Source organism: Pipistrellus kuhlii, unplaced genomic scaffold (genome assembly GCF_014108245.1).
Source record: "Pipistrellus kuhlii isolate mPipKuh1 unplaced genomic scaffold, mPipKuh1.p scaffold_m20_p_4, whole genome shotgun sequence".
Classification (NCBI taxonomy): domain Eukaryota; kingdom Metazoa; phylum Chordata; class Mammalia; order Chiroptera; family Vespertilionidae; genus Pipistrellus; species Pipistrellus kuhlii.
Window position 1 is genome coordinate 4,427,382 of NW_023425540.1, and position 23,121 is coordinate 4,450,502.

The 23,121-nt window shown below is 55.6% G+C and overlaps 1 protein-coding gene across 2 annotated transcripts; it reads left to right on the plus strand.

Moving 5' to 3' along the window:
• Positions 1 to 53: 53 nt before the first annotated feature.
• Positions 54 to 22,707, plus strand: SKP2 (S-phase kinase associated protein 2). Of its 2 annotated transcripts, XM_036410813.2 has the most exons (10): positions 54 to 344; positions 883 to 1,154; positions 12,599 to 12,710; positions 13,809 to 13,952; positions 15,321 to 15,455; positions 15,840 to 15,938; positions 17,024 to 17,154; positions 18,062 to 18,113; positions 18,273 to 18,380; positions 20,881 to 22,707. In XM_036410813.2, exons 1-10 carry the CDS (start codon positions 337 to 339, stop codon positions 21,092 to 21,094), a joined length of 1,275 nt encoding a protein of 424 aa, XP_036266706.1. In that variant the 5' UTR covers positions 54 to 336; the 3' UTR covers positions 21,095 to 22,707. The 2 variants fall into 2 exon arrangements, with proteins under 2 accessions (XP_036266706.1, XP_045427461.1); XM_045571505.1 differs by lacking the exons at positions 54 to 344; positions 883 to 1,154 and adding an exon at positions 10,970 to 11,136.
• The last annotated feature ends 414 nt before the right edge of the window (positions 22,708 to 23,121 follow it).

Here is a 23,121-nt window from a genome sequence, read left to right on the forward strand (position 1 = left end):
CCCCGGGGGGGCGTGGCCCGCCCGCCCGCGTCCGCGCGGGCTTGTGGGTACCTCGAGGGCCGGAAGTGGCGGCGCGCTCCTCGCCGGGCGCCGAGGCGGGGCGGGAACTACAACTCCCAGCAGGCAGCGGGGCCGCGGACGGCGGCCGCCCAGCGGCAGCTGGCGCGCCCCGCGCGCGCGGCGGGGATGGAACGTTGCTAGAGTTGGCGGGTCGCGCTCCAGGCGGCAGCAGCCTCACGCCTCGGCCCGCTGCGCCTCCGACGCGGGAACCCGGCAGGCGGGCAAAGGCTGCCATCCGTGCACACGTTTTAAAGCCCGGAATCCGCGGACCCAGCCATGCACCGGTAAGCCGACTACAAAGATGGGGCAAGCTTGAATGGACCGTTTTAATTCATTTAGGCCACGCGTATTGCTGCTTGCTAAGGTTGTCGCGAGTGCTGTAATGGGAATGGCTTCCCAGCCCCTTCTTGGGGAAAAGCGTGGATGGAGGGATGGATGGATGGGTGGGTGGGCGAGTGGATGGATGCTTGCTTTAGTGAGGGGATCCGTGTGTGGTTTTATTTGTCTTTCTGTATTTGGGCTTTCCTGCTCATAATTTGAATGGCTGTATGGTTTCCCTCCACTTTGAGAAACTCTTGAAGGCCTTTTGCATGATCAGAATCGTGAATCAGAAAGCCTTTTTGATTTGCTCAGGTTTTTTGGGTTTTTTTTTCCCTCTCTCATTCTTGGGAACTCGCCGCTGGCATGTGAAAAATGCAGTTCTGTGAGCTGCATGACTACATTGCACAAGTTGCGTTTCCTTTAGGCCTACCGATTATTGATGGGCGTGTTCTCAAAGGAAAGGGGCTATTGTGCTTTTTTTTTTTTTTTTTTTTTTTGCAGGAAACACCTCCAGGAGATCCCTGACCAGTCGAGCAACGTGGCCACCAACTTCACTTGGGGATGGGATTCTAGCAAGACCTCGGAGCTGCTGTCAGGCATGGGGGTCTCCTCGCTGGAGAAGGAGCGCGCGGACAGCGAGAACATCCCCCAGGAACTGCTCTCCAACCTGGGCCACCCGCAGGGCTCCCCCAGGAAGCGGCTGCGGAGTAAAGGGAATGACAAGGACTTTGTGATCATCCGCAGGCCCAAGCTGAATCGAGAGAACTTTCCAGGTAAGGCGGGAGGGTGTGTCAGTCATGGAAGGGCTGAGGTGAGCTGTTTTGCTGGTGAACCTTTGTTCTGGGGTCTTTAGAATGGGGCCCTTTTAAAAACACCTAATTCTGAGGTTATTTTCCAAAGAGAATAACTCATTGTCAATGAAGTGTATGAGAATCTTGGCAGGTATAGATCTCCTGGTGCTCGATTGATTTTTAACCATGGGAAAGTTTAACCCATGAGAAGACATCCCTATTTTTTTTCTCTAGGAAGTGGTCTGACTGCTCCAGGGCCAGCTCAGTGCCACTGATAAATGGGAACAAACACGATGATCTTATTGTCAGACTCTTTTTTTTTTTTTTAATTGTATTCTGCTGTTTTCTGCCCCTGGTTGAGCTCTCCGCCATAATCACATTAGTGATTTCTCCAAGGATTGCTAAAGTGGATGTTAAACTAAGTGGTGGAGACTTAACCAGGCCCACTCCCAAATGGGCTTTTTGTCTCGTGGTCTGTCTCCATTATGAATTACAATTCAGTCACGCAGCCCGAAGACCCAAAGGCCAGTCCCATTCCCGCCATCCCCTAGCCAATGACTGACTCTTTCCTTCCTGTCTCCTAAGTGTTTCTCAAGCTCTCATCCTCTCTCCACTGAATACTGGAATGGCCTCATTATTCCAGCCTTTTCCGCCCCAGATCCATCCCCAGAGCTAGGCTGGCCTGACTGAAATGTAGAACTACCCTCTTCCTAGCTTCCCACTCGTGGGTGACTGAGAGCCTCCCACGGCGGATCAGAGCCGATCCATAGCGCACTGGCCCGGGTGATCCGGTTTTCCTGCTCGTAAATCATCCCAGACCTTAATGCAGCAGTGTTGGCTGAGCACATACTCTGTGCAGGGCCTAGGTGCTGGGGAAGCAGCAATGAACAAAATGTAAATATTCCTATGCTCCTGGAGCTTCTGTTCTAGAGAAAGGGCACAAAGGACATAATAAATAGGAGATGTTGTGTGTTTGTAATAAGGGCTGTGGCTGAAAACAAACAAACAAATAAAACACCAACTTTGAACAAGCCAAGAGGGAGTGGAAACCCTGGGGAAGGGAGGCGGATGACAGTTTTAAACAGGGTATTTATTGATGGGAAGCCTCACGTGGACAGCGAGCCGTAAGCTGAGGCAGAGAGGAGGGAAGGGAGTGTGCCGGGCAGATATCTTGGAGGAGAAAGCCCTAAGCAGAGTGAGCAACCGGCGCAAAGACCCTGGGGCAGAAGCGTGTCATGTTTGTTGAAGGAACAGCAAGAAAGCCGTGTTCTAAGTGTGGGATGAGCCAAGGAGAAAGTAGAGGGACATCAGACTAGAGGGCCTGGCTTGTTTTGCTTTTGGATCCTTTCTTTAGGGAAGAGAATCGTGAAATTATGGCCTGGGAATCCATAGTAGGAGCTGAGTTAGAAAGGCAGTCAGAGGTTATGGCGGATCAGACAAGTCTGGGTTTCAATCTGTCTTGCTGTTCTCAGCCTTAGGGAGTTATTGGGGCTGTTGGTTTCCTTGGGAAATGGAGAAATGATGCCCACTTCCTAGGTCGCTGTGAAGGTCAAGTGAAACAATGCCCGTGGCACTGTTGGCAGCCACTCGGTAAGTGAGCCGAGTGGATTTGGCTGCATCCGCGCAGAAAGCTGCCTCGCTTCTTTTGTCCTTAAGGCTGTTGGTCTGGCCCTGCGCGTGTAGGGCTCTTTCCCTGCAGAATTGAATGGCACTGCGTGGCACACCGCACTAGCAAGTTGGTGCTTGACCACCCGAATGTGGAGAGAGAGAGAGAGAGAGAGAGAGAGAGAGAGAGAGAGAGAGAGAGAGAGGGAGAGGGAGAGAGGGAGAAACATCAATGATAGGAATCATGGATCGGCTGCCTCCTGCACGCCCCCTACTGGGGATCAAGTCCGAAACCCAGGCATGTGCCCTTGACCGGAATGGAACCTGGAACCCTTCAGTCCACAGGATCACGCTCTATCCACTGAGCCACACCAGCCAGGGCTAACAGACTTCTTGTTTCTCAGCGAGGCACTCTGGAGGCTGGACAGGGTGAAAGGGCGGGTGCTGTCTGGTAGGCAACTGCAAGTCAAGTTGAGGAGCAGAGACAGTACACGAGAAGAGGAGCTCACAGCAGGAGGCGGGAGCCAGCCACGCGGTGTGTAGGAGGCCAGAGGAGGGCTGGATGGTTCCATGGGACTTCAGACAGATAGGTCTGAAGGGAGGAGAGGGGCAGAGGGGAGGGAAGCAGGAGGACCCACTCCCCTTTGGATCTGCACGCAGCACAGACCGGTTCGTTGGTGTGGGGCGGTGAGGTCACTGCCGTGGGATGAGGGGCAGCTGGCGAGGAGGGTCCCGGAGCCTGGGCCTCCCGCGCCCCGAGTCCTCATTCCGGGGAGTTTTGCGTGCAGTTGTCAGGACAGGTGGCTGGCGGCTCTGCCAGGATTAGGGTGCAGCGGCCGCACCTGCTTTCCGCGGAGATCCGATGCCAGTAGCCCTGCCTGCGAGCTTTTCCTGGTGCTGCGCTCAGCAGGCCTCCGGCCAGGCTCACATCTGGCAGCCGAAACCTCTTTATCTGTCTGCCTGGGAAGATAAAAACCGAGTGGCCAGCCTGTCCCAGGACGGCTCTCATTGGCCCTCGGGAGGAGCGTGCGGAAGGAAGGAGGAGGAAATGGGCAGCAGTGAGGTCATTAATGGGCAGAAGGAGGACAACTGCATTTCCTTTGTGGGCATTAAATGCCTCCCCCTCCTCCCTCCAAACAGGATGCAGGAAAACACAGTTGAACTAATTTGTTGATCCGCTCTCCCGCGGCGATTAAACTGCTTGAGATTCCAGACCCCACACCGGTTTCTCAGACCGGCGCCTCCCGAGTGTAGAGAACACTGATACCCCCGAGGAACTGTGTTCAAAGTGCAGAATTCCTGAGATTCTGCTCCCGGAAGCCTTGCCTTGGAGCCAGGAATCTGCCTGAACAGCCCCAGGCAAACACAGTTCCTTCAGGCATTTTTTTTAACCAATAAGAAGTATATTTTACAGGGCAATCCTAGGTGTGTACCTGAACTATTCCCCTTACTAAGGGATTTCCTATTCCGTCCTGTCACAGTTTTCATAAGCAGCGCAGGTCAGCCCTCCCTGCCCTGAGGGTCCATTGGTTGGGTGCCCTCCTGTGTTCCCAAAGTTGCGGGTTCGGTTCCGGGTCAGGGCACATGCCCAGGTTACAGGCTCAGCGGATGGAGGTTTCTCTCTCACTGCCTCTCCCTTCTTCTCTCTCGAAAATCAATAAAAAATCTATTTAAAAGCGAAAAACGGTGCTGGTCAAACTAAACTGATTTCCATGACTCACCAATGAACCTCAGCCTGCAGCTCCCAAACAGCTCTGTGAGACTCTGTAGGGGACCCTCCCGGCCCTTGCTTTGCTCTGTAGCTTCCATTCATTCATTCATTCATTCATTCATCAAAGATTTACGGAGCACCGTCCCAGAGGTGTACTGTACCTTAGTCTCCAAAGCCCCATTTCCACGGCTTGCCCATTGCCCTCCCCGCACTCCAGGGGTGAGCAGGCCTCCCACGCAAATCCAGGGCGGCGGTGTGGAGGGGATCATTGAGGATCTCTGGTTTGGTTTTGCTTTTTTTTTTTTTTTTTTTTTTTTTTTCCCCTACCTATCCGAAAAAAGCTAGCTTGATCAGTGTTTTCTCTTTGCGACCTGTGGAAGCGGAAGGAAGACGCATCTCCGATGGCGAATCTGTTGTGTCTTCCCAGAAAGGAAGGAAGCCTGCGCTGTTACCGCTTCACACAACCTGGCCAAGCCACCCATGGATGGAGCCGCGGCTCTTAAAACACACAGAGCACAGCGGGTGTGAGCAGTCAGAGGGGCAGTTCTGAGAGGCCAAGTCTTGTGTGTGGGGAAGGTGCACCGTGTTTAACGCTGAATCGGAGGGCAGGTGATGTTCCCGGGGCGTCGGACTGAGTCACGCATCCCGCACAGATCTGACGCATAGATTAGCTGTTCTCCCCGGAGGCTGGAAGAGGCACGGCAGGGATGGGGTCAGCAGACCCAGTGGACATGGGGGTGCCCGCGGGGGTGACCGGCGGGGAGTGAGCTGGCCGCTGTCAGGGAGCTGGACACAGGCCCCGGGCTGAGGGTGGCTTCCCTTGCTGGGCGGCCCGGGGCGGCCGGGGAGAGGCCGTGCAGGGAGGACCTGCTCTGGACTTTCTCATCTGCTCGGGGCGCCCGGCCGGCAGCAGCACAGCCGGGAATCCAGGAAACAGATGGCTGCTGCCGTGAGGATTAAATATGGCAAGTGAGATTACTGATGCCTCCCCCAGGCCGGATCCCAGCCATGGGAAGACAGGCTTCCGCCCCCCCTGCTGGGACAGCAGCCAGCCCGGGGCCCTGGAATCCCTGTCACCCGTGGTCAGCGGTGGGGGCCCTGGGTGCTTGGCTGCCGGGTGTTTTCCCGGCCATTGCGCCTTCCGTCTGGTGGCTGCGTCCTTGCCGGCTCTCAGCATCACTGCTTCACGCCCTCGCCCCTCCACTTGTCCCTCCCAGCCCTGGCTGATGTCTCTTTTTTTCCATATAAATTCAGATTGAATTCTCCCCTTTCCTAAACTCGTAGAACATCTAGTACTCAGAAGAAGGAGCATATGGAAACATAGAGCATCCGAGGGCAGAAAGAGGCCTGAGCTGGAGTCAGGCCTGAGTTTAAATTCCCGCTGTGCCACCGCCGCTGTTTCTGTGCCCCTGTTCCTTCCGCCATAGTTACATCTTCTCCTGAAGCCCCTCCCCGTCCCCCAAGGCCACTCCTGTTCCGACTGGACCTCGCCTTTGTGTCCTGATGTGTCTCAGCCCCACTCTCCCCTTCACCCTTGCCCCCAAACGCCAGCAGGCAGGGCCATTGCTTTGCTGGGACCGGACTCCTGCCGGCAGTGCCCTCTGCCACCGGCCAGCCTTCCTGCAGCCACCTCTCGCTCTGAGCCTTTCCTTAGGGGCGTGGGGTTTGGGACAGACAGCAGAGCCGTGTGTGGCCTGTGGCTGTCACCTTGGGGAGGCTCTCTGGCCCGGCCGAGGCAGGTTTCCTCATCTGTAAAATGGGCTGATGCTGCGTAGCACACCGGGTTGCTGCAGAGATTAGGTGCTCTCCTCGCTCCCTGAGACTCTTAAGGCTTTCCGTAAATGACAGTTCTGTTAGTTTGTTTGTTTTCAATCCTCACCGAGGATAGTTTTTCTGACTACTCATTCGCAGTTTTCCGGAGGGAAGGGTAAGAGGTATAAAGTCCTTACTGAGCAAGACTTAGCCAGTGCTGATGTGTGCCAGGTGCTGGGCCTGCACATCTGGGCGGGGCTGTGGGTGCCCCCGGGAGGAAGGGCACTGAGGCAGGGTCTGCAGGAGGCGTGGGAGTCAGCAGTGAAGGAGGAAGTGTGGTGCAAAGCCTTTTCACACGCAGCTTGCCATGTCCCGTAGCTCCCTGGCCTGGCTCTGCTGCCCTCCGCGGATCTCTGCATCATGACCGTGCCAGGTCTTCCTCCTGGCATTCTAATTACCCATCTAACAGAGTGGCCAGAGGATGCTGATCTCTGAACGCATAATCTCTGGCCAATCAGCGTATTTGTACCTCAAATGGTCACCAAAAGTATTTGCTGGAGACCCACCACCTATTTGCCCTGAGCTTTCTGTCAGCCAGTGCAAAGGGGAAAACTGATCAGGAGCACGGTTTATAGTATCTTTGATATCAAATAGATGAGGTGCTCAGGAGAAGTACACGGAGTGGCAGATTAGCGTGTGTTCAGAGATCGTCATCCTCTGGCCACGCCGTGTACATGGTTCCTGATTTCTTATGTCTTCCCAGTCAAACAGGCAGCACCGCGTTTGTTCATGGCTCCCACCCTGTGCTTCACAGCGACCCTCTCTGGTTTTCCCTCTCCCACTCCCCCATCGTTAGTGGACCCTTCAGTGGCTCCCCCCCCCGGCCCCCCAAGCCCACCATGCCCAGCGCCTCCTCTCGCACACAGATGTGCAGTGAGGGCCCCTGTGGGCGGGCATGCTGGGAGTTAGGGCATGCTGGGAGTAGGGCATGCTGGGAGTTAGGGCATGCTGGGAGTTAGCACCCCTCCCAGAAGCCCCCACCGGTGCCTGGCAGCAGCGGGGACGCTCTGGGCGGTCCCTCAGTCCCCAGCAGACGGGAGCCCCAGCTGCCCATCGCAATAACCTCCTGGTGAGCGTGCCCAGAGCCGGCCCCTTCCCTTCCCTATTGCTCACTCCTTCCAGGGCCCCCCGAGACCACTCCCCAAGTACACTGCCTGGATCTGTTCCTCCGGGCCTGGGTCCGGGGCTCCCAGACTCGGAGGAGGGTGGTTTGGGGTCTGGGAGGTCACACATGCCTCCCTTTCCCCTTGGAGGGGATTCTGAGCAGCGTGGGAAAGAAGAACAGGTGCAGAGTCCACGGGGAAAGGACAGGAATGGAGGTGAGAGAGGGGGCGGGGGGGAGAGGTAGACTCTGCCGCTCCACCTTGTCCCATATATTATGTAATCCCTACCCATCAACTTGGCAAGATCATCCCTCCCCCTCCATCCCTTTCCCCCCCCCCCCCCCGCCCCGTTCCTGCAGGCGAGGAGCCCGAGCCCAGAGGGAGTCAGCCGGCAGCTTCAAAGCTGAGTTCGGGGCCCAGCCTCCTCTCTCCATAGGGGTTGGAGGGTGGCCAGGGGGCGGTAAGCACCTGTTGCCAGGAGAGTCTTTGCAGATCCTAGTAAAGTCTCAGCCTTAGATTTGAAGGAACTCAGGATGTCATTTTCCTGCCAAGTCAAATGCTAGAATCTGATCTCCAGATACCGGAGGTCAGGGGAGTTCAGAATTAATGGGAGAAAAACTTGACGAAAACCTGTCCATCAGCTTTTCTCCAGTCAGGGGAGCAGAGCAGGAGCCTGGCTTGGGAACCTTTGACCTCTGTGCACTCTGACCTTGAAGGAACTTTGTGGCAGTGACTGCCATCCTGAGGAGCCTCAGGGTAATCTCCAACTGCCTCTGCGGGTCTAGGTCAAAGGTCAGCACTGATGGCCTGCCTTCACCCCCCACCCCGAGGATTCAGAGCCTTCCATTTTGTCCTGCACATCTGCTCATTCTTCCAGAAGCTCCCTTAACCACTCCCCTCCACCACCCCCACACACACACTGCATGGTACCCTGAACCCCACCTCCCCCCCATTGCAGCCTGTCATGATGCTGCATTGAAATCCCCTCCCTCGTCTGCATCTCAGACTCTGAGCAGGCCGTTCATCTTTTTATCCCTAGAACAGACCCCACATACTAGCATAGAGTACGTGGTTCATACGTATGTGAATGGAGGCATGGTTCAGACATTGTGCTAGTTCTTGGGAATACAAAGGTTTTTTGTGGGGTTTTTTTTTTTTAAATAGCTCTTGTTCTCAGGAACTTGTGGTCCAGCGAGGGACCGGGCCGGTGAGAAAGCCAATAACCAGTTGTGAGAAGTGGCCTGTTGGTGCCGTCCTGAGGTCTTCCATGGGCGTGGGGGCTGGATGAATAGCGACTGGGTTTTAAATTAATAGCAGTGGGGGCAGGAAGCGGGGACAACATGTACAGACCCCCCGGGATGTAGCACAAAGAGCTCCTTCTGAAAACTACAAGGCACTCTAAACGGCTTCTAGAGCGTGAGCATGAAAAGGGTGTTGGGCCCTCACCGGACCGCTTTGAACGTCATGCTGATCCGCGCAGACTGTAGGGTAAACACGGGGGCACCGTGAGGGCTGTAGCCAGGGAAGGCATGCCTGCGGGGGGAAGATGGAGGAGATTGCCCAGGAATGCCGCCGCAGGCAGCGCTGCCTGCCCTGAGCGTCACCTCCCACCGCAGGCCTCCCGGAGCCTGGGCGCCCGGTGCCATCCGTGTGCGTGTCCATTCGGCGCTGCACCTTTCAAACGGGGAGGACGAGGAGGGGCTGGCTGGTGGGGTTCTCCGGAGACACCCAGCAAGGAGGAGGCCGTGGAGGGTGCTCACAAGGAATTGGCTCACACAGCCAGGCTTAGTGGTGGCTGGAATGTCCCGCCCAGGATCTGCATTCCTGAGGCGTGAGAACAGGACAGCCCGGGGTGTGGGTTCCAGGCCAGGGTATGCAGGCAGGAGGGTGCCATCCCGAACGCCCCTCACCCCCCACCCCCCCACACACACATACACCCAGGAGAGAGCCAGGTCTCCCTTCATGCACCTCTTCTCATCAGGCCCTGCGTTGGCTGCGGCCTGCCCCGTAGTCAGGGCACCCTGCTGTCCCTGCTGATCCAGGAGTTAATGTCATCCTGAAACCCCTGGCCAACACGCCCACACCCCCAGACCCAGGCCGGCTGGCGTCACAGAGAAGCGGGGGCTCTGGCATTGGTGGGGAGCAATGGAGGCAGGAAGAGGCTGGGGAGGCCAGCTACTGAGCTGACGGCTCCTGGCCTGTCTGCTGTGCAGCCTTGCCTCCTGGGCCACTGTCCCAGGACCCTGATCGGTACATGCGTGTAAGAGGTCACTGCTTGTTAGGGGACTAAGCAAAGTGGGGTTCCTGCATCTACCTTCCTCTCCCTCGTTTTCCCAGAACACAGCAGCCAGCGTTGGGTTTTTTAAAAAGGACCCGAGATCAGATTGTGTCACTCCTGTGCTCAGCGCCCTCTAGTGGCTGCTCAGCACAGTGAGAGCCAGAGCTGAAGGCCGCCTCATGGCATAGAAAGAAAGCCCAGCGTGGCCTCATCGTGTGCCTTCCCCCCTCCCGTGTTTTCACACTGAGCTCCTTGCTGTTCCCCAAAGCAGGGATGCTGTTCCTTGCTCAGGAACAGCATCTCTGCTTTGAACACGTACCCCGTCCTCCCCACCTCTCCTTTGCCTGCTTCATTCCTCTGCAGAGCGCGTGTCGGCATCACAAGGCCTGCCGTCGGCTGTGTGGTGAGTGTCTGTGGTTATCTGTTCTTCCCACAGGCTGCAGGCATCCCGTCTGCCTGTTTACTGCTCCCCCCGCACCTAACGTGGCCTGGTCAGTGCCTGCTGGCTGACTCACGGATGAGAACATCACAATTGATGTTCCAGGCTAGGCAAAGTGGAAGCCGGGAGAATAGGGTGGAGGTGCATTTGCCTTTTCAGTGAGGTCACCGTGAAACCAAAAGGTGGGGTGGTTTGAATCCAAGTTCGTGGTCTTATAATAAATCGAAGCATGAAGTCTCGGTGAAAAACAGCTTTTAGTGGAAGCAACATTCATTGACGGAAATGGTCTGAGTGTCCAGAGCTTCCCTTCCAGGGTGCCGTCGGTGTAGCTTAGTAAAGTCTGTTAGTCCGTGTGCAGAGTCCAAGCCACGTGGGCTCAGGCGGGAGCTTCCCCAGCGACAGGGGCCAGGGGCCGGGGGCCGGGGGCCGGGGGCCGGGGGCCGGGGGAGCAGGAAGAGGCAGAGTGGCCCCCTTTTTAACCCAGGCGGTGGATACAGCCTTGCCAGCTCCGGATTGGTCCTTTCAAAGCATTCTGCCTCAGCAACGTCCTTGGGATTGGTGTCTCCGCCTTTCTGCCCTGTGATTGGTCATCTGCAGGCTGCTTGTCCTAGCAACAGTCCATACATTTCCAGCCTTCCCCCTCCGGCTTTCCTTAGCAATGCTGCCTAACTGCGTTCCTGCCTCTATTTTCTCACCGCCCTTGGCCCCATTCCTGACTCCCAGCTTCCTGTCTCCTCAGCTACTTGATCAGCCTCCACTGACCCCTCAGGCACTAGAGGGTCGGGATTGCTCAGCGGGGCTGGGTCTGAGAGGGCGGGGGACTTGCTGAGTCTGTAAAGATGAGCCTGCGGGGCCGGAGGACGGGTGCTGGGAAAGCATTCTTGGTTCCCCTTTTCTTTGCCAAGAAGATACGGTGCGTACCTCAGGGCACCTGCCCTGTGGGAGAACCGGAAACAGCAGAGTGGACAGTGTGATGAGCGTTACATTCCTGTTTCAGGCCGGATGGTGTGTGTCCTGTAAGTGTAAGAAAAAGGTCAGCGTGTTGTAGGTGGCGGGACGGCACCAGCTGTCTGACCAGGGTCAGACCGAACCTGGGCCCAGCACCCTCGGAACCTGGGTTCCGGCCGGGAGAGAATTCAGAGCAAGACCCCAGCTGTGAGAGAGGATCCATTGGTAAATCAGAGGGAGAAGAAGCGGTTCCTACAGAGATGGGCTTAGGAAGCGAGGTCCGGGGGTAGAGGAAGGCCTTGAGCTTGGGAGTGAGGAAGGTAATAGTAATCTGCCGTGTGTGTGTGTGTTTGTGTGTGTGTATCTGTGTGTGTGTGTGTCGGGGAGGGGAGGGGAGGGGAGAGGAAGAGATGGGGGTAAGGGGGAGGCACGCAGGATCCTCCATCCTAAGGGGTTTAAGGGTGGAGATTTTAGGGGAGGTCCCTGGAAAAGATCTTAATAGAATATTCAGTATTCTTTGTTAACATAAAACCATTGAAACCTGTGAAGAATTTTTGTGAGTTTATTTAAGCCAGACTGTCGATCTGCGCCGGGAAGCAGAACCTCAACGAATTGAGATAATGGTCCGGAGAATGGCGGGGTTACATTTCTCTATTTATACACTGAAATCAAAGGAGAGGGACATAGGTGGGTTACATGAAATCCACTGGTGATAGACCGGAGAGGCTGGAGAAAGCAAAGAGGGGAAACCCCTGGGACTGGATAAAAGGTAAAAGGATAGACACATACTTGGGTGGGTGCAGGAAGAATGAACATGATAGCAATGAAGGAATTTGTGGTATCTGCCCTGGCGCCCAGGGGGTCCAGAAAAAGGAGAGTTACAAGTTACCCAGACATTTCATAGGGTCTGTTATTATAGATGCAAAAAGACAGGCTCCGTTCAGGTAAAGGTTGACCTTGTCAGTGAAGATAACAGCCTAGGAGGTGACTGCCCACCATAAAGGCTTTCCGTTCAAGTTTCATTTCAGACCGTCCAGTGTAGTGCCTTGAGGTCTCTGAGTCTGCAAGACGGCCATGCAGGCGTCCCCTCGCCTGTCAGTCAGCACGTGGCCCTTCCGCCCACACCTCCCAGGTGTGTCCTTTCGGGACGGTGGTCCCCGCGGATTGCCTGCTGGCCCTGCTATTCCTGCAGCTGGCCCGACGGCGGCAGCAGCAGCGCCTGGCTCTGGTGCTTATCTGGGCCTGGAGCTGAGATTCTACGGAGGCCTGGGGTGACCCCAGCGAGGAAGGGCCAGGGGTCCACACCTCATGGCCAGCGATCCGCTAGGGACGGGAAGGTCACTCGGGGCCTGGTTCCCCCCTACAATTGACTGCCGTGCTGGGCTTCCCGCCCCGATGGGCTCTGGGCCTGCCCCGTCGTCCCCGCCCTGCTCATGGCGTCTGCCTGCTACAGCGAATACGCTCGGCGGCACAGCATGGACATGTGACGTGTGACGTGTGACATGTGACGGAAGCTCGTTTCTCCCGCAGGGTATTCCTGGGACTCGCTGCCCGACGAGCTGCTGCTGGCCATCTTCTCCAGCCTGTGCCTCCCCGAGCTGCTGCACGTGTCCTGCGTGTGCAGGAGGTGGTACCACCTGGCGTAAGTGCCGCCCGCCCGGCCAGCGGGGGCGGGGGGGTGGGGGCCGCGGGGGGCGAGGGGAGGGCTCTGCCTTCACTGGGCCTGGTGACAGGAACACGAGAACAGCAGGGCAGCACAAAGCAGAGCATCTGGTGTTTCTGTGAGTGCTCAGAGTCTATTCCCCGTGTGGAAGGGGCCCCTGCGGGGAAAATGCACCCCTTTCTGAGCCCCGCTTCGGGGCCAGAGGCCGGGCCCTGGCTGTGGGCGGGTGTGAGTGGCCCGGCCCCTGCAGCGTGGGTGACGGAGGGCGGTCTGTGTCGCTGTGAGTGGGAGGAGGCGCCTCTAGGACAGGACAGGGAGGAGGGAGACACACCGATGCCTCTGGCAGTGCCTGGTCGCAGGGTGCTTTTGTGTTTACAGAAGCTTAAAATGCGTTATAAAACAGCCAAACCATAACTCCTTTTCTTAGGACCGTGGTCGGCACACTGCGGTTCGCGAGCCACATGCGGCTCTCTGGCCCCTTGAGTGTGGCTCTTCCACAAAATACCACGGCCTGGGCGGGTCTATGTTGAAGAAGTGGCCTTAGAAAAAGTTTGCGTTTAAAACATGTGGCTCTCCAAAGAAATGTCAGTCATTGTCCCGTTGACATTTGGCTCTGTGGACTGATGAGTTTGCTGACCGCTGTCCTAGTAGATGTCAGAGTCATATCTCATATCTCACAGAGTAGTGCTCACTTTCCTCCGTTCAGTGATTGACAGTGTGGTGACCTGATTCTGGGTAACAGCAATGGCAAGTGCGATTGTTGTGGTCACTTGGAACCTACTCACCTTGTCTGTAATCAATTGAGCAACTTGGTCATTGCTTCTAAAGTGATCAAACGGAGTGAAGGCTGGGATTCTGTGCTCCGAGTCGGGGTCCTTGCATTGCTACTGACAGCACTGAGCCTGTTGGGAGTCTGTGGAAGCGGGAACGGGTGGCTGGCCCAGGCTGTGTGACCAGCTCAGCGGTGCCTCTAAGGCCCTGGTAATAGCAGGTTTCCTCGGCGCTGGCCTCGATGGCAGCGGTGCTGGGGGCGGCGGTACCCAGTGCCCGCAGCTGACCGAGGGAGCCCCCTTCCAGGTTCGACGAGTCCCTGTGGCAGAGCCTGGACCTCACCGGGAAAAACCTGCACCCGGAGGTGATTGGCCGGCTGCTGTCCCGCGGGGTGGTGGCCTTCTGCTGCCCGCGCGCCTTTGTGGACCAACCGCTAGTGGAACATTTCAGGTAAAGATGCAAAAGACTGTCCAAACCTCCAGTCCCCATCTGCTCAGCCCTCCCTGTCCAGCAAGCTCCCGTTCCCAGGCCCTGGAAACGGCCACGCGGAATTCTCTCCATGCACCTCAGTATCGGCCTGTCCCACGTCACACTCAGCCCCCATGCTCCTCCACGCACCTCCCCATCGGCCTGTCCCACGTCACACTCAGCCCCTGTGCTCCTCCCCACAGCCTGTCCCACGTCACACTCAGCCCCTGTGCTCCTCCACGCACCTCCCCATTGGCCTGTCCCACGTCACACTCAGCCTCTGTGCTCCTCCCCACAGCCTGTCCCACGTCACACTCAGCCCCTGTGCTCCTCCACGCACCTCCCCATCGGCCTGTCCCACGTCACACTCAGCCCCTGTGCTCCTCCACGCACCTCCCCATCGGCCTGTCCCACGTCACACTCAGCCCCTGTGCTCCTCCACGCACCTCCCCATCGGCCTGTCCCACGTCACACTCAGCCCCTGTGCTCCTCCACATCCTCCCCACAACCTGTCCCACGTCACACTCAGCCCCTGTGCTCCTCCACATCCTCCCCACAGCCTGTCCCACGTCACACTCAGCCCCCGTGCTCCTCCCCATAGGCCTGTCCCACGTCACACTCAGCCCCTGTGCTCCTCCACGCACCTCCCCATCGGCCTGTCCACGTCACACTCAGCCCCCGTGCTCCTCCCCACAGCCTGTCCCACGTCACACTCAGCCCCTGTGTTCCTCCACGCACCTCCCCATCGGCCTGTCCCACGTCACACTCAGCCCCCGTGCTCCTCCCCATAGGCCTGTCCCACGTCACACTCAGCCCCTGTGCTCCTCCACGCACCTCCCCATCGGCCTGTCCCACGTCACACTCAGCCCCTGTGTTCCTCCACGCACCTCCCCATCGGCCTGTCCCACGTCACACTCAGCCCCTGTGCTCCTCCACACACCTCCCCATCGGCCTGTCCCACGTCACACTCAGCCCCTTTACAACGTGCTCTGCCGGCATCTTCCCTGTGGGAGTCAGTGCCGCTGCCCCCCAGAAGCATCATCGACATCACATCCGTGTCACCCACACCCAGCTCGTGTCACCATGCCCACACGCTCATTTCTGAGGGGGACCATATCGGCAGCTACAGTTTGGCCTGGCAAAAACCCTCTTGAGTTTTAAGATGAAGGAGGATGGGAACTCGCTGGGAGCAGTCTGTCTTCCGGCAGAAACTATAGTGAATCCTTGAAATGTGCAGAGGCGTCCAGCCTGGGATGGGCGCTCACCGAGCGGAGGTGGAGGGTGTGGGCTGAGCCGCCTCACAGAGCCTCTCTCTCTCTCTCTCTCCCCCTCTCCGTCCCCCACATCCAGCCCTTTCCGCGTGCAGCACATGGACCTGTCCAACTCGGTCTTCGAGGTGTCCACCCTGCAGGCCCTGCTGTCCCTGTGCTCCAAGCTGCAGAACCTCAGCCTGGAGCGCCTCCAGCTCTCGGACCCCATTGTCATGTGAGTGGCGCGCGGCCTGTCAGCGGCTTGGGTTTTAGGTGGGAAAGTTGTTTCCTGGCCCATGCGGGAGGAGATGCCCAGCGCAGGTTTCGGGCTCACCCAGGCAGCAGATTGTGCCCGCCCAGTGGGAGGCACGGTGACTGCGGGCACGGCCCTGCCCACGTCTGGGAGAGGCGGGAATCACAGCGCAGCCTGTTTGTCCACAGCCAGACCCAATTGGTGGAGGCAGGGCCGCCTTCCTGCAGGAGGTGACTCGTAAGCTGAGTATTGGAGACGCCTGCACTGGCCCAGGGCCTGTCAGCGCTCTCCCGCCGGCCCGCCCCCTCGCAGGCCTGATGGACCAGGGGGGCCCGTTGGTAACCTCCCGACGTTTCCCTCCCCCAGTAACCTTGCGCAGAACTCAAACCTGGTGCGGCTGAACCTCTCGGGGTGCTCCGGCTTCTCCGAATCCGCCCTGGAGACACTGCTGAGCAGCTGCTCCAGGTAGGCGCGTCTGAGGCTCGGTGCAGGCTGTGGCCTCACACCGGACCCGAGCTGGGAAATCCTCCTCCCAGCCGTTCCCACCTCCAGCGCTTGATTCGAGTGAGGCAGTCACCTCTGCCCGCCGAATGCGGGAGCCAGGTGCAGTGAGTTTGCAGAGGACGCTGGTGACGGATCCCTTTTGTTGTTACTATTTGCAAAAGCAACACATAGCCGTGTGCTTACCTCAGTGATGGGAAGCAGTCTGCTTGCCCCTGACTATACAGTCAGGTTATTTCCCCTTTCCTGTCTGTAGCCCTCACTGAACAGCTTCTGATCTCCTATATTGTGTCAGTCAGTACATAAAGGCTGCAGAGATACAGGTGTTACCGAGTGCAGAGTACACAGGCCCTACCGCGTGTGTGTGTGTGTGTGTGTGTGTGTGTGTGTGTGTCCTTCCTGATATCCCCTGGTCTCTGCATGTACCATCGCACTGTACCAATGTTTCCGTAACGATCTGCTGAAAGTAGATTCCCGCTGGATAAGAACGGTATCAGTGAGGTAAAACGTAAGCCCTCGTTTTCTCCGGAGTGAGGGGCGTGCTGTAATGGCTGGCCATTGCCTGTGACCATCTCAGTGGCTCGGGGAGGCCGCGGCAGAGGAAGCTGTGTTTCGCAGCATCAGGGTCTCTTTGTCGGGAAGCAGTTGTTTAGACATCTCAGGTGATTGTTCAAGCCTGGGTAGCCATTTGCTGATAGTCTGGTGGTTGCGAAAGAAACAGGCTGGAATTTCTCCTCTCCACTCTGGAGTGAGGTTTGAGCCCTCAGGAAGGGAGGAGAGTGCTCCCCTTCGTCCCCACAAGGGGGCAGCATTCACTCAGGCCTCAGCTCAGATTCCCTGGGGCCAGCTGGAGCCGGGAGTGTCAGGTGGGGGGGGAGGGGGGGGGGCGTGGACAGGTTCAGGGGGGCTAGGGTAACTGCCTAGAGAGGCAGAGCCGTGGGCATGGGCCGGGCGGTCGGTGGCCCTCTGCTCCGCAGTCAGCGGCAGAGCTGCCTGGGGCACTGGCTCCTGGGCGATGTCTCATGCTGCCCTCTCTCCCCGCTTGCCAGGCTGGACGAGCTGAACCTGTCCTGGTGCTTTGACTTCACCGAGAAGCACGTGCAGGTGGCGGTGGCGCACGTGTCAGCGACGGTGACGCAGCTGAACCTGAGCGGCTACCGCAAGAACCTCCAGCGGGCAGGTGAGCCGCGGCCTGGGCAGCCGGCGGGCCTCCGGGTGCTGCCCTCCTGCGTTGTCCTGTTCCACCCGGGCCCGTGGTGCTCCCCTCGCTCAGGTGAAGGCAAACAGCTAGCCGGCAGCAAGGTTTGAATTCGGAGCCTGGAAGTAGAAACCTTTGTACTTTCAAACCTACTGCAAACTCTTTACAGTAGAAACAGGCGGGGAACCTTTTCTCTGCGAGGGCCAGTGGATATGTGTACCACCACTCCCGGGCCGTACAAATGATCGGCTTAGAAATGAGCCTGCTGTCTTCGGTGTGTGTGTCCCCGTCCACCCCCCCCCCACCCCCCCAGGGCCTGGGCAGGGCCAGACGTTCCCCACCCCACTCTAAAATGGCAGAAAGAGTGGTTCATTATCATCATCACATGCTGTGTCTGTACATGACGACAGGTGCTTTACTGTTGTACTGGGCAGCAGGGGGTTTGTAGAACAGGCACCACCACAAACCATGAGCGGTGTGTTCTGCCTCTGTGCACGGGACCAGTCACTCAGGAATGGGGAGGCCGCTCCATTTTAACCATGGGCCCTCCTGTGCACAGAGCTGCGTCCTGCAAGCATGCCTGTCCGGAGAGGTGTCTGGCTGGCCTTTCGCTGTGGGAGTGGCATTTCCCCCGTTTCTGCTGGTAGATGCGCTCTGGGTTGTTGCTAACCACTCTGTGCAGTTCTCTTGCTGTTTCCAACAGTTTTCAGGTGGTTCGTGGGGGTTTCCAGGGCAGGAACATCTTGTGTACCAAGGCCATACTCCTGTCTTTCTAACAGTCTGCCACTCCGGCCCATTGCTCTGGGCTGGCAGCACCGTGGCAGTGATAGGAACAGAGTCCCTGTCTCGTTCCTTAAGAGTAACCGTCATTTTTTTCTTCTTCTTCTAGATTTCTCCACCTTACTTAGAAGATGCCCCAATCTTGTCCACCTAGACTTAAGGTATTTCTTCATTTATTTATTTTAGAAAAAAGACGTGAGAAATCATGACTGCTCCCTGAGTGAGGAAGGGTCTGAACGTGCTGAGTGAGGGCGCTCAGCGTGGCCTGTGTGTCCTGCGGGGTGGCCCGAGGGGTGCTGAGTCTCTCTTCTCCGTTTCAGTGACAGCGTCATGCTGAACCACGAGTGCTTCCCCGAGTTCTTCCAGCTCCACTACCTCCAACACCTGTCGCTCAGCCGGTGCTACGACATCATACCTGAGACTTTACTGTGAGTGCGCTGGTGCTTCAGAGCCAGAAGGCGGAAGGCAGGGACCAGAAGGGATGTCGCTGGGTGTTAAATCCGTTGTTACTAGTAGCCGGTGTTGAAAACTTAAACGTTGACATGGGTGCACTGCAAACTGGTTAGGAAAGACCAGCAAAACCGAAAAACCAGGGCAGAACTGTTCTATTCAACACACCTGGTGACAGTGAGTTGCCTGAGCCCTGGATAGAGCATCAGCCTGCGGACTGAAGGGTCCCAGGTTCGATTCCAGTCAAGGGCATGTACCTTGGTTGCAGGCTAGATCCCCAGTCCTGGTTCCAGGTGTGTGTGGGAGACAGCCAATTGATGTGTCTCTTTCACATTGATGCTTCTCTCTCATCTCTCCCCCTCCCTTTCACTCTAAAACAATCAGTGGAAAAATATCCTCAGGTGAGGATTAACCGCCCTCAGAATAAGATCCCTTATGAACACCAGGCGTGTTTATTTTATTTAAGCAGTGCTTTCGTTTTCTAAATTGCCCTTCACGTTGAGTTGAGCTAACATCTGTTACAAAGCTTTGGTGTTGACGATCTTTGTTGGGTGTAAATAAGAGAGGGAAGCCTGGGTGAGCAGTCGGCAGGGGTGGTCTGGGGAGCTGAAGTGTGGGTCCAGTGACACCAGGGGAGCACGGGGGCCTGGGCCAAGCAGGGGATGACATACGCAGAGGGAGTTGCCTTGGACGCCGGGAGACGGACCAGGCAGGCAGACCAGAGGCGGGTGAGGTGCCGTTGTCACAGAGAAGCTGCGTCTTCAGGAACTGCGGGGGATACGCAGTGGGAAGGCTGCTTCGCACAGCAGTCACTGAGGAGCCCATCGATGGCAGTGGGGCTTGTTGAAACTCCAAATCAAACATGCCCTCTCTGAGACTCTGTACCGTGTCCCAATCCGGGCAAACACAGATCAGAGCGATGGTGTTCTCAGCACACACGTCTGGGTTAGAGAGAAAATCATTATCCCTACTTTGTCCCTAGCCGGTTTGGCTCAGTGGATAGAGCGTAGGCCCACAGATTGAAGGGTCCCGGGTTCGATTCCAGTCAAGGGCAAGTACCTTGGGTGCGTGTTCCCGGGCCCTGGTCAGGGTACTAATCAGAGGCAACCGAACGATGTCTCTCTCTCTCTCACATCGATGTTTCTCTCTCTCCTCCCCCCCTCCTTTCCACTCTCTCTAAAATCAATGGCAAAATATGCTCAGGTGAGGATTCAAAAACAAAAACACGAAGTATTGACTTTGGGTAAATAAGCTCCCTTTTTTCTAAACCAGAATGTCATGTTGAGTTATATTTCACCGGAGAGGATCAGCTGATGTGACATGTGTGATACGTGGAGGGAAGATGGCCATTGCCCCCTCTCCTGGCATGATTCCCCCCTTCTCTGCCGTTCCCGACTACCTACCCCTGTCTGAAGCCTCTGGGTGAAGGCACTTAGGTTCCATCACGTATAATGGGCCTGTGGCCTGCTGACCAGTATTGAGAAGTTGTCAAACCAGCTGACATGTTTTGATTGAGGTGGGGAACCTGAGGTCAAGTCCACGTCCTTCCCATGTGTGTAGCCTCCGGTGACCTCCAGCTGGTGCCACAGTAAACATCAGTCCTCCCATCGCCAGCTGCTGGCTGGTCACCACAGCAGCACCTTCCAGGAGAATGGAGAATGGAGAGAGGAGGCAGGCACGGTGGAGTTTAAGTAAGCCCACGTGGAGTGTTTTGCTGGTTGGAAATTCAGCACGACGCACCGGCCTGTTCCCCACACTGTGGCCTGTGCCTTGCCGTTGGCTTTGTTTTTCTATTTCCCTAAATGGTGGGGGCTGCAGAGTACGTGTTCAGTGTGCGTTCTGTAGGGTCTGATACACGTTGGAAGTGGGTCATGTCATTCTAGAGCCGTGGTTCTCAAGCTTTCTAATGCCGCGGCCCTTTAATACAGTTCCTCATGTTGTGGTGACCCCCAGTCATAAAATTATTTTCGTTGCTACTTCATAACTGTAATTTTGCTACTGTTCACGAATTGTAATGTCAATATCAATTCCACAGGTTGAGAACTGCTGCTGTAGAGCCTAAGACCATCGGAAAACAGATATTTACATTATGATTCATAACAGTACCATAATTAACAGTGCCATAATTTATGGCCCTGACCGGTTTGGCTCAGTAGATAGAGCATCCATCTGCAGACTGAAAGGTCCCGGGTTCCATTCCGATCAAGGGCATGTACCTTGGTTGCGGGCACATCCCCAGTAGAAGGTGTGCAGGAGGCAGCTGATCGATGTTTCTGGCTCTCCCTCTCTCTAAAAAAAATCAATAAAATACTTTTTTTTTTTTAATTTTTAAAAAAAGAGAAAATGTTATGGTTGGGGGTCACCACAACAGGAGGAACTGTATTAAAGGGTCGCAGCGTTAGAGAGGTTGAGAACCACTGCTGTAGTGGAAGTGTCCATAGATACCGCTGCTCTGAACGTCTCTCTCTTCCTTCCCAGTGACCTTGGAGAAATCCCCACACTAAAAACACTACAGGTTTTTGGAATTGTGCCAGACGACACCCTTCAGCTGTTGAGGGAAGCCCTGCCTCACCTCCAGATCAACGGTTCCTACTTCACCACCATCGCCAGGCCTACCGTGGGCCCCAAGGACCACCCCGAGATCTGGGGCATCCGCTGCCGGCTGACCGTGCAGAAGCCCAGCTGTCTGTGAAGGCGCATTGAAGGTGCTGTCTCCTTTCCTCTCCGGGGCAGGGAAAACGGGCAGGAAGCCCCATGGCTGGAGCGCTCGGCTGTGCTAATTCTCGGTTTTCCCTTTGCCTTCGTTCTGCACGTATGCTAGAGAAGCGTTTGAGAGAGGGAACTAGGAAGGGTTGCTTTTTTAAAACATAGGAAAAGCTCTGTCACTTCTCTGCTCCCAAGAGCCTCGTAGGCCTCCTGCCATTTCAGGGGCACAAGCCTGGAATTTCAAGATCCACTGAGAGCACAATTTGAGGCGCCTCTCCCAAGTGCCCTTATTAGTAAATCTATTTAGAGACAAGCTTAAACATCACCAGCAAGCGGAGACTTTTCTCGATCTATATGCTAACTTAACTTCCTTCTATTTAAATATTCAGTATTGCTTTATACGACATAGTGTGGGAAAATGATAAGCTATTCATAGTGTAGGATAGTCGGTTTGAGGCAGTCATTCGGGGACAGAAAAAGGAAAATGCACATTTCAACTCTGTCTTTGCATGGGCAGTTAGGCTCATGAACACAAGCGGTCCTGGGTAATCCCCCTCACGCCTACATTTAAAAGAACCACAGGCAGAGAACGGGGGCTCCGGAGGGGTTTTCTGGGACAGGCCATCGGAAGCCCGGGCCAATGCCCGCTGGTGAGGCATCCACTAAGTACTGTACTCCCCGGTGCTGCGGTAGCTGAGGAGGTGCTGTGGTCTTCTAACTTTAACTTTCTGAGCAAGTGATGTGAAGTGGGTTCTTTAGCTTTGAAAATGCCTCGCCTTGTCTTAGGAAGGTGCTAGTAAACGTCTCTTCTCGCAATGTGGGATGGGGTGCTAACTGACGTGGCCTGCGCTTGCCTGTATTGCTGAGGTTCTTGAAGGTATTTTTATATTACTCTAGAATCACGTCTTTGGATTTTATTTTGTTTGTCTTCCACAATCGTTGTTTTAATCTACCTGCCCGTTTTACAAGTTACTGGACCCCACGTTCCCTAAGAACCGCGTGTTCCTCAATCAATAATACACACCGGACGCAGGGGCACACCCTGGATTCAGAGCAGAAAGCACAGCTGCGCCTGCAGCGGAGCTCACTCAGGTGCGGAGCCTTCGATGGCTTCAGTGATTTTTTTTAATGGTACACCCATGCAAATGGATTCTACCTACCTTAGGAAACAGACTAATTTCTTATTTAAGCTGATGACCTCCCCGTGTTCAACACAAAAGCCAAACACTTCCATTGTTATTGGTTTTTAAAACAATTTTCAAATGTTAGAAACGATGGTATGAAGTGCCCTTATCTGTCCAGACCTAAGGAAGAACATTTTAAAGTAGTTATACCGGAAATGATTATGTTTCAATCTTGTAGTAGCTCAAAAGTGCTAAATACTACTTGAGATTATTGTTTACAGGTTAGCGACAAGGGCTGGGGACAAGATCCGGCTGGATCCTGGCTCCCGGGTGCCCTCACACACATAGCAGTACTTCCAAACTCAAGTTCAGCCAAAAGCTATTTTCCTAACACGTCACAGTGATCTGTATTTTTGTATGTGATTTCTACTTTTATAAACTTGTTTTAAAATAAAACACATTTTTATAAAAACGAGTACTTCTGCTAAATTGTGGTCCTTTTTTCCTCCTCTAAGCACTGTAGCTAAAATTGTTTTAAGTACTTTAAAAAGTAATAGCCTTTATAAACGTCTAAAATGTAGGTGATTGATGGGATAGTGAAGTACTATCCAAAAAAGTCAGCGATAGCATTTTCACGTTAACATCCACCTCTGGCCCTGAGTCCCTCCCTCTCCCCCTAGCCACAGTGGCAGATAGGAGAGATTCTCTGGCCACGTGCACAATTCTTATTTCTGATAAGAGACACGCAGTGTGGTCACTTTATCTGGTGAATTCACTTGCAATCCAGCGTTTACTGAAGATCCACAGTGAGGAGGACATTATGTTTGAACAGCAGCATGGGGGAGGGAACTGACCATATAAGGAAAGGTACTAGTTTTGGGGCTGGGGA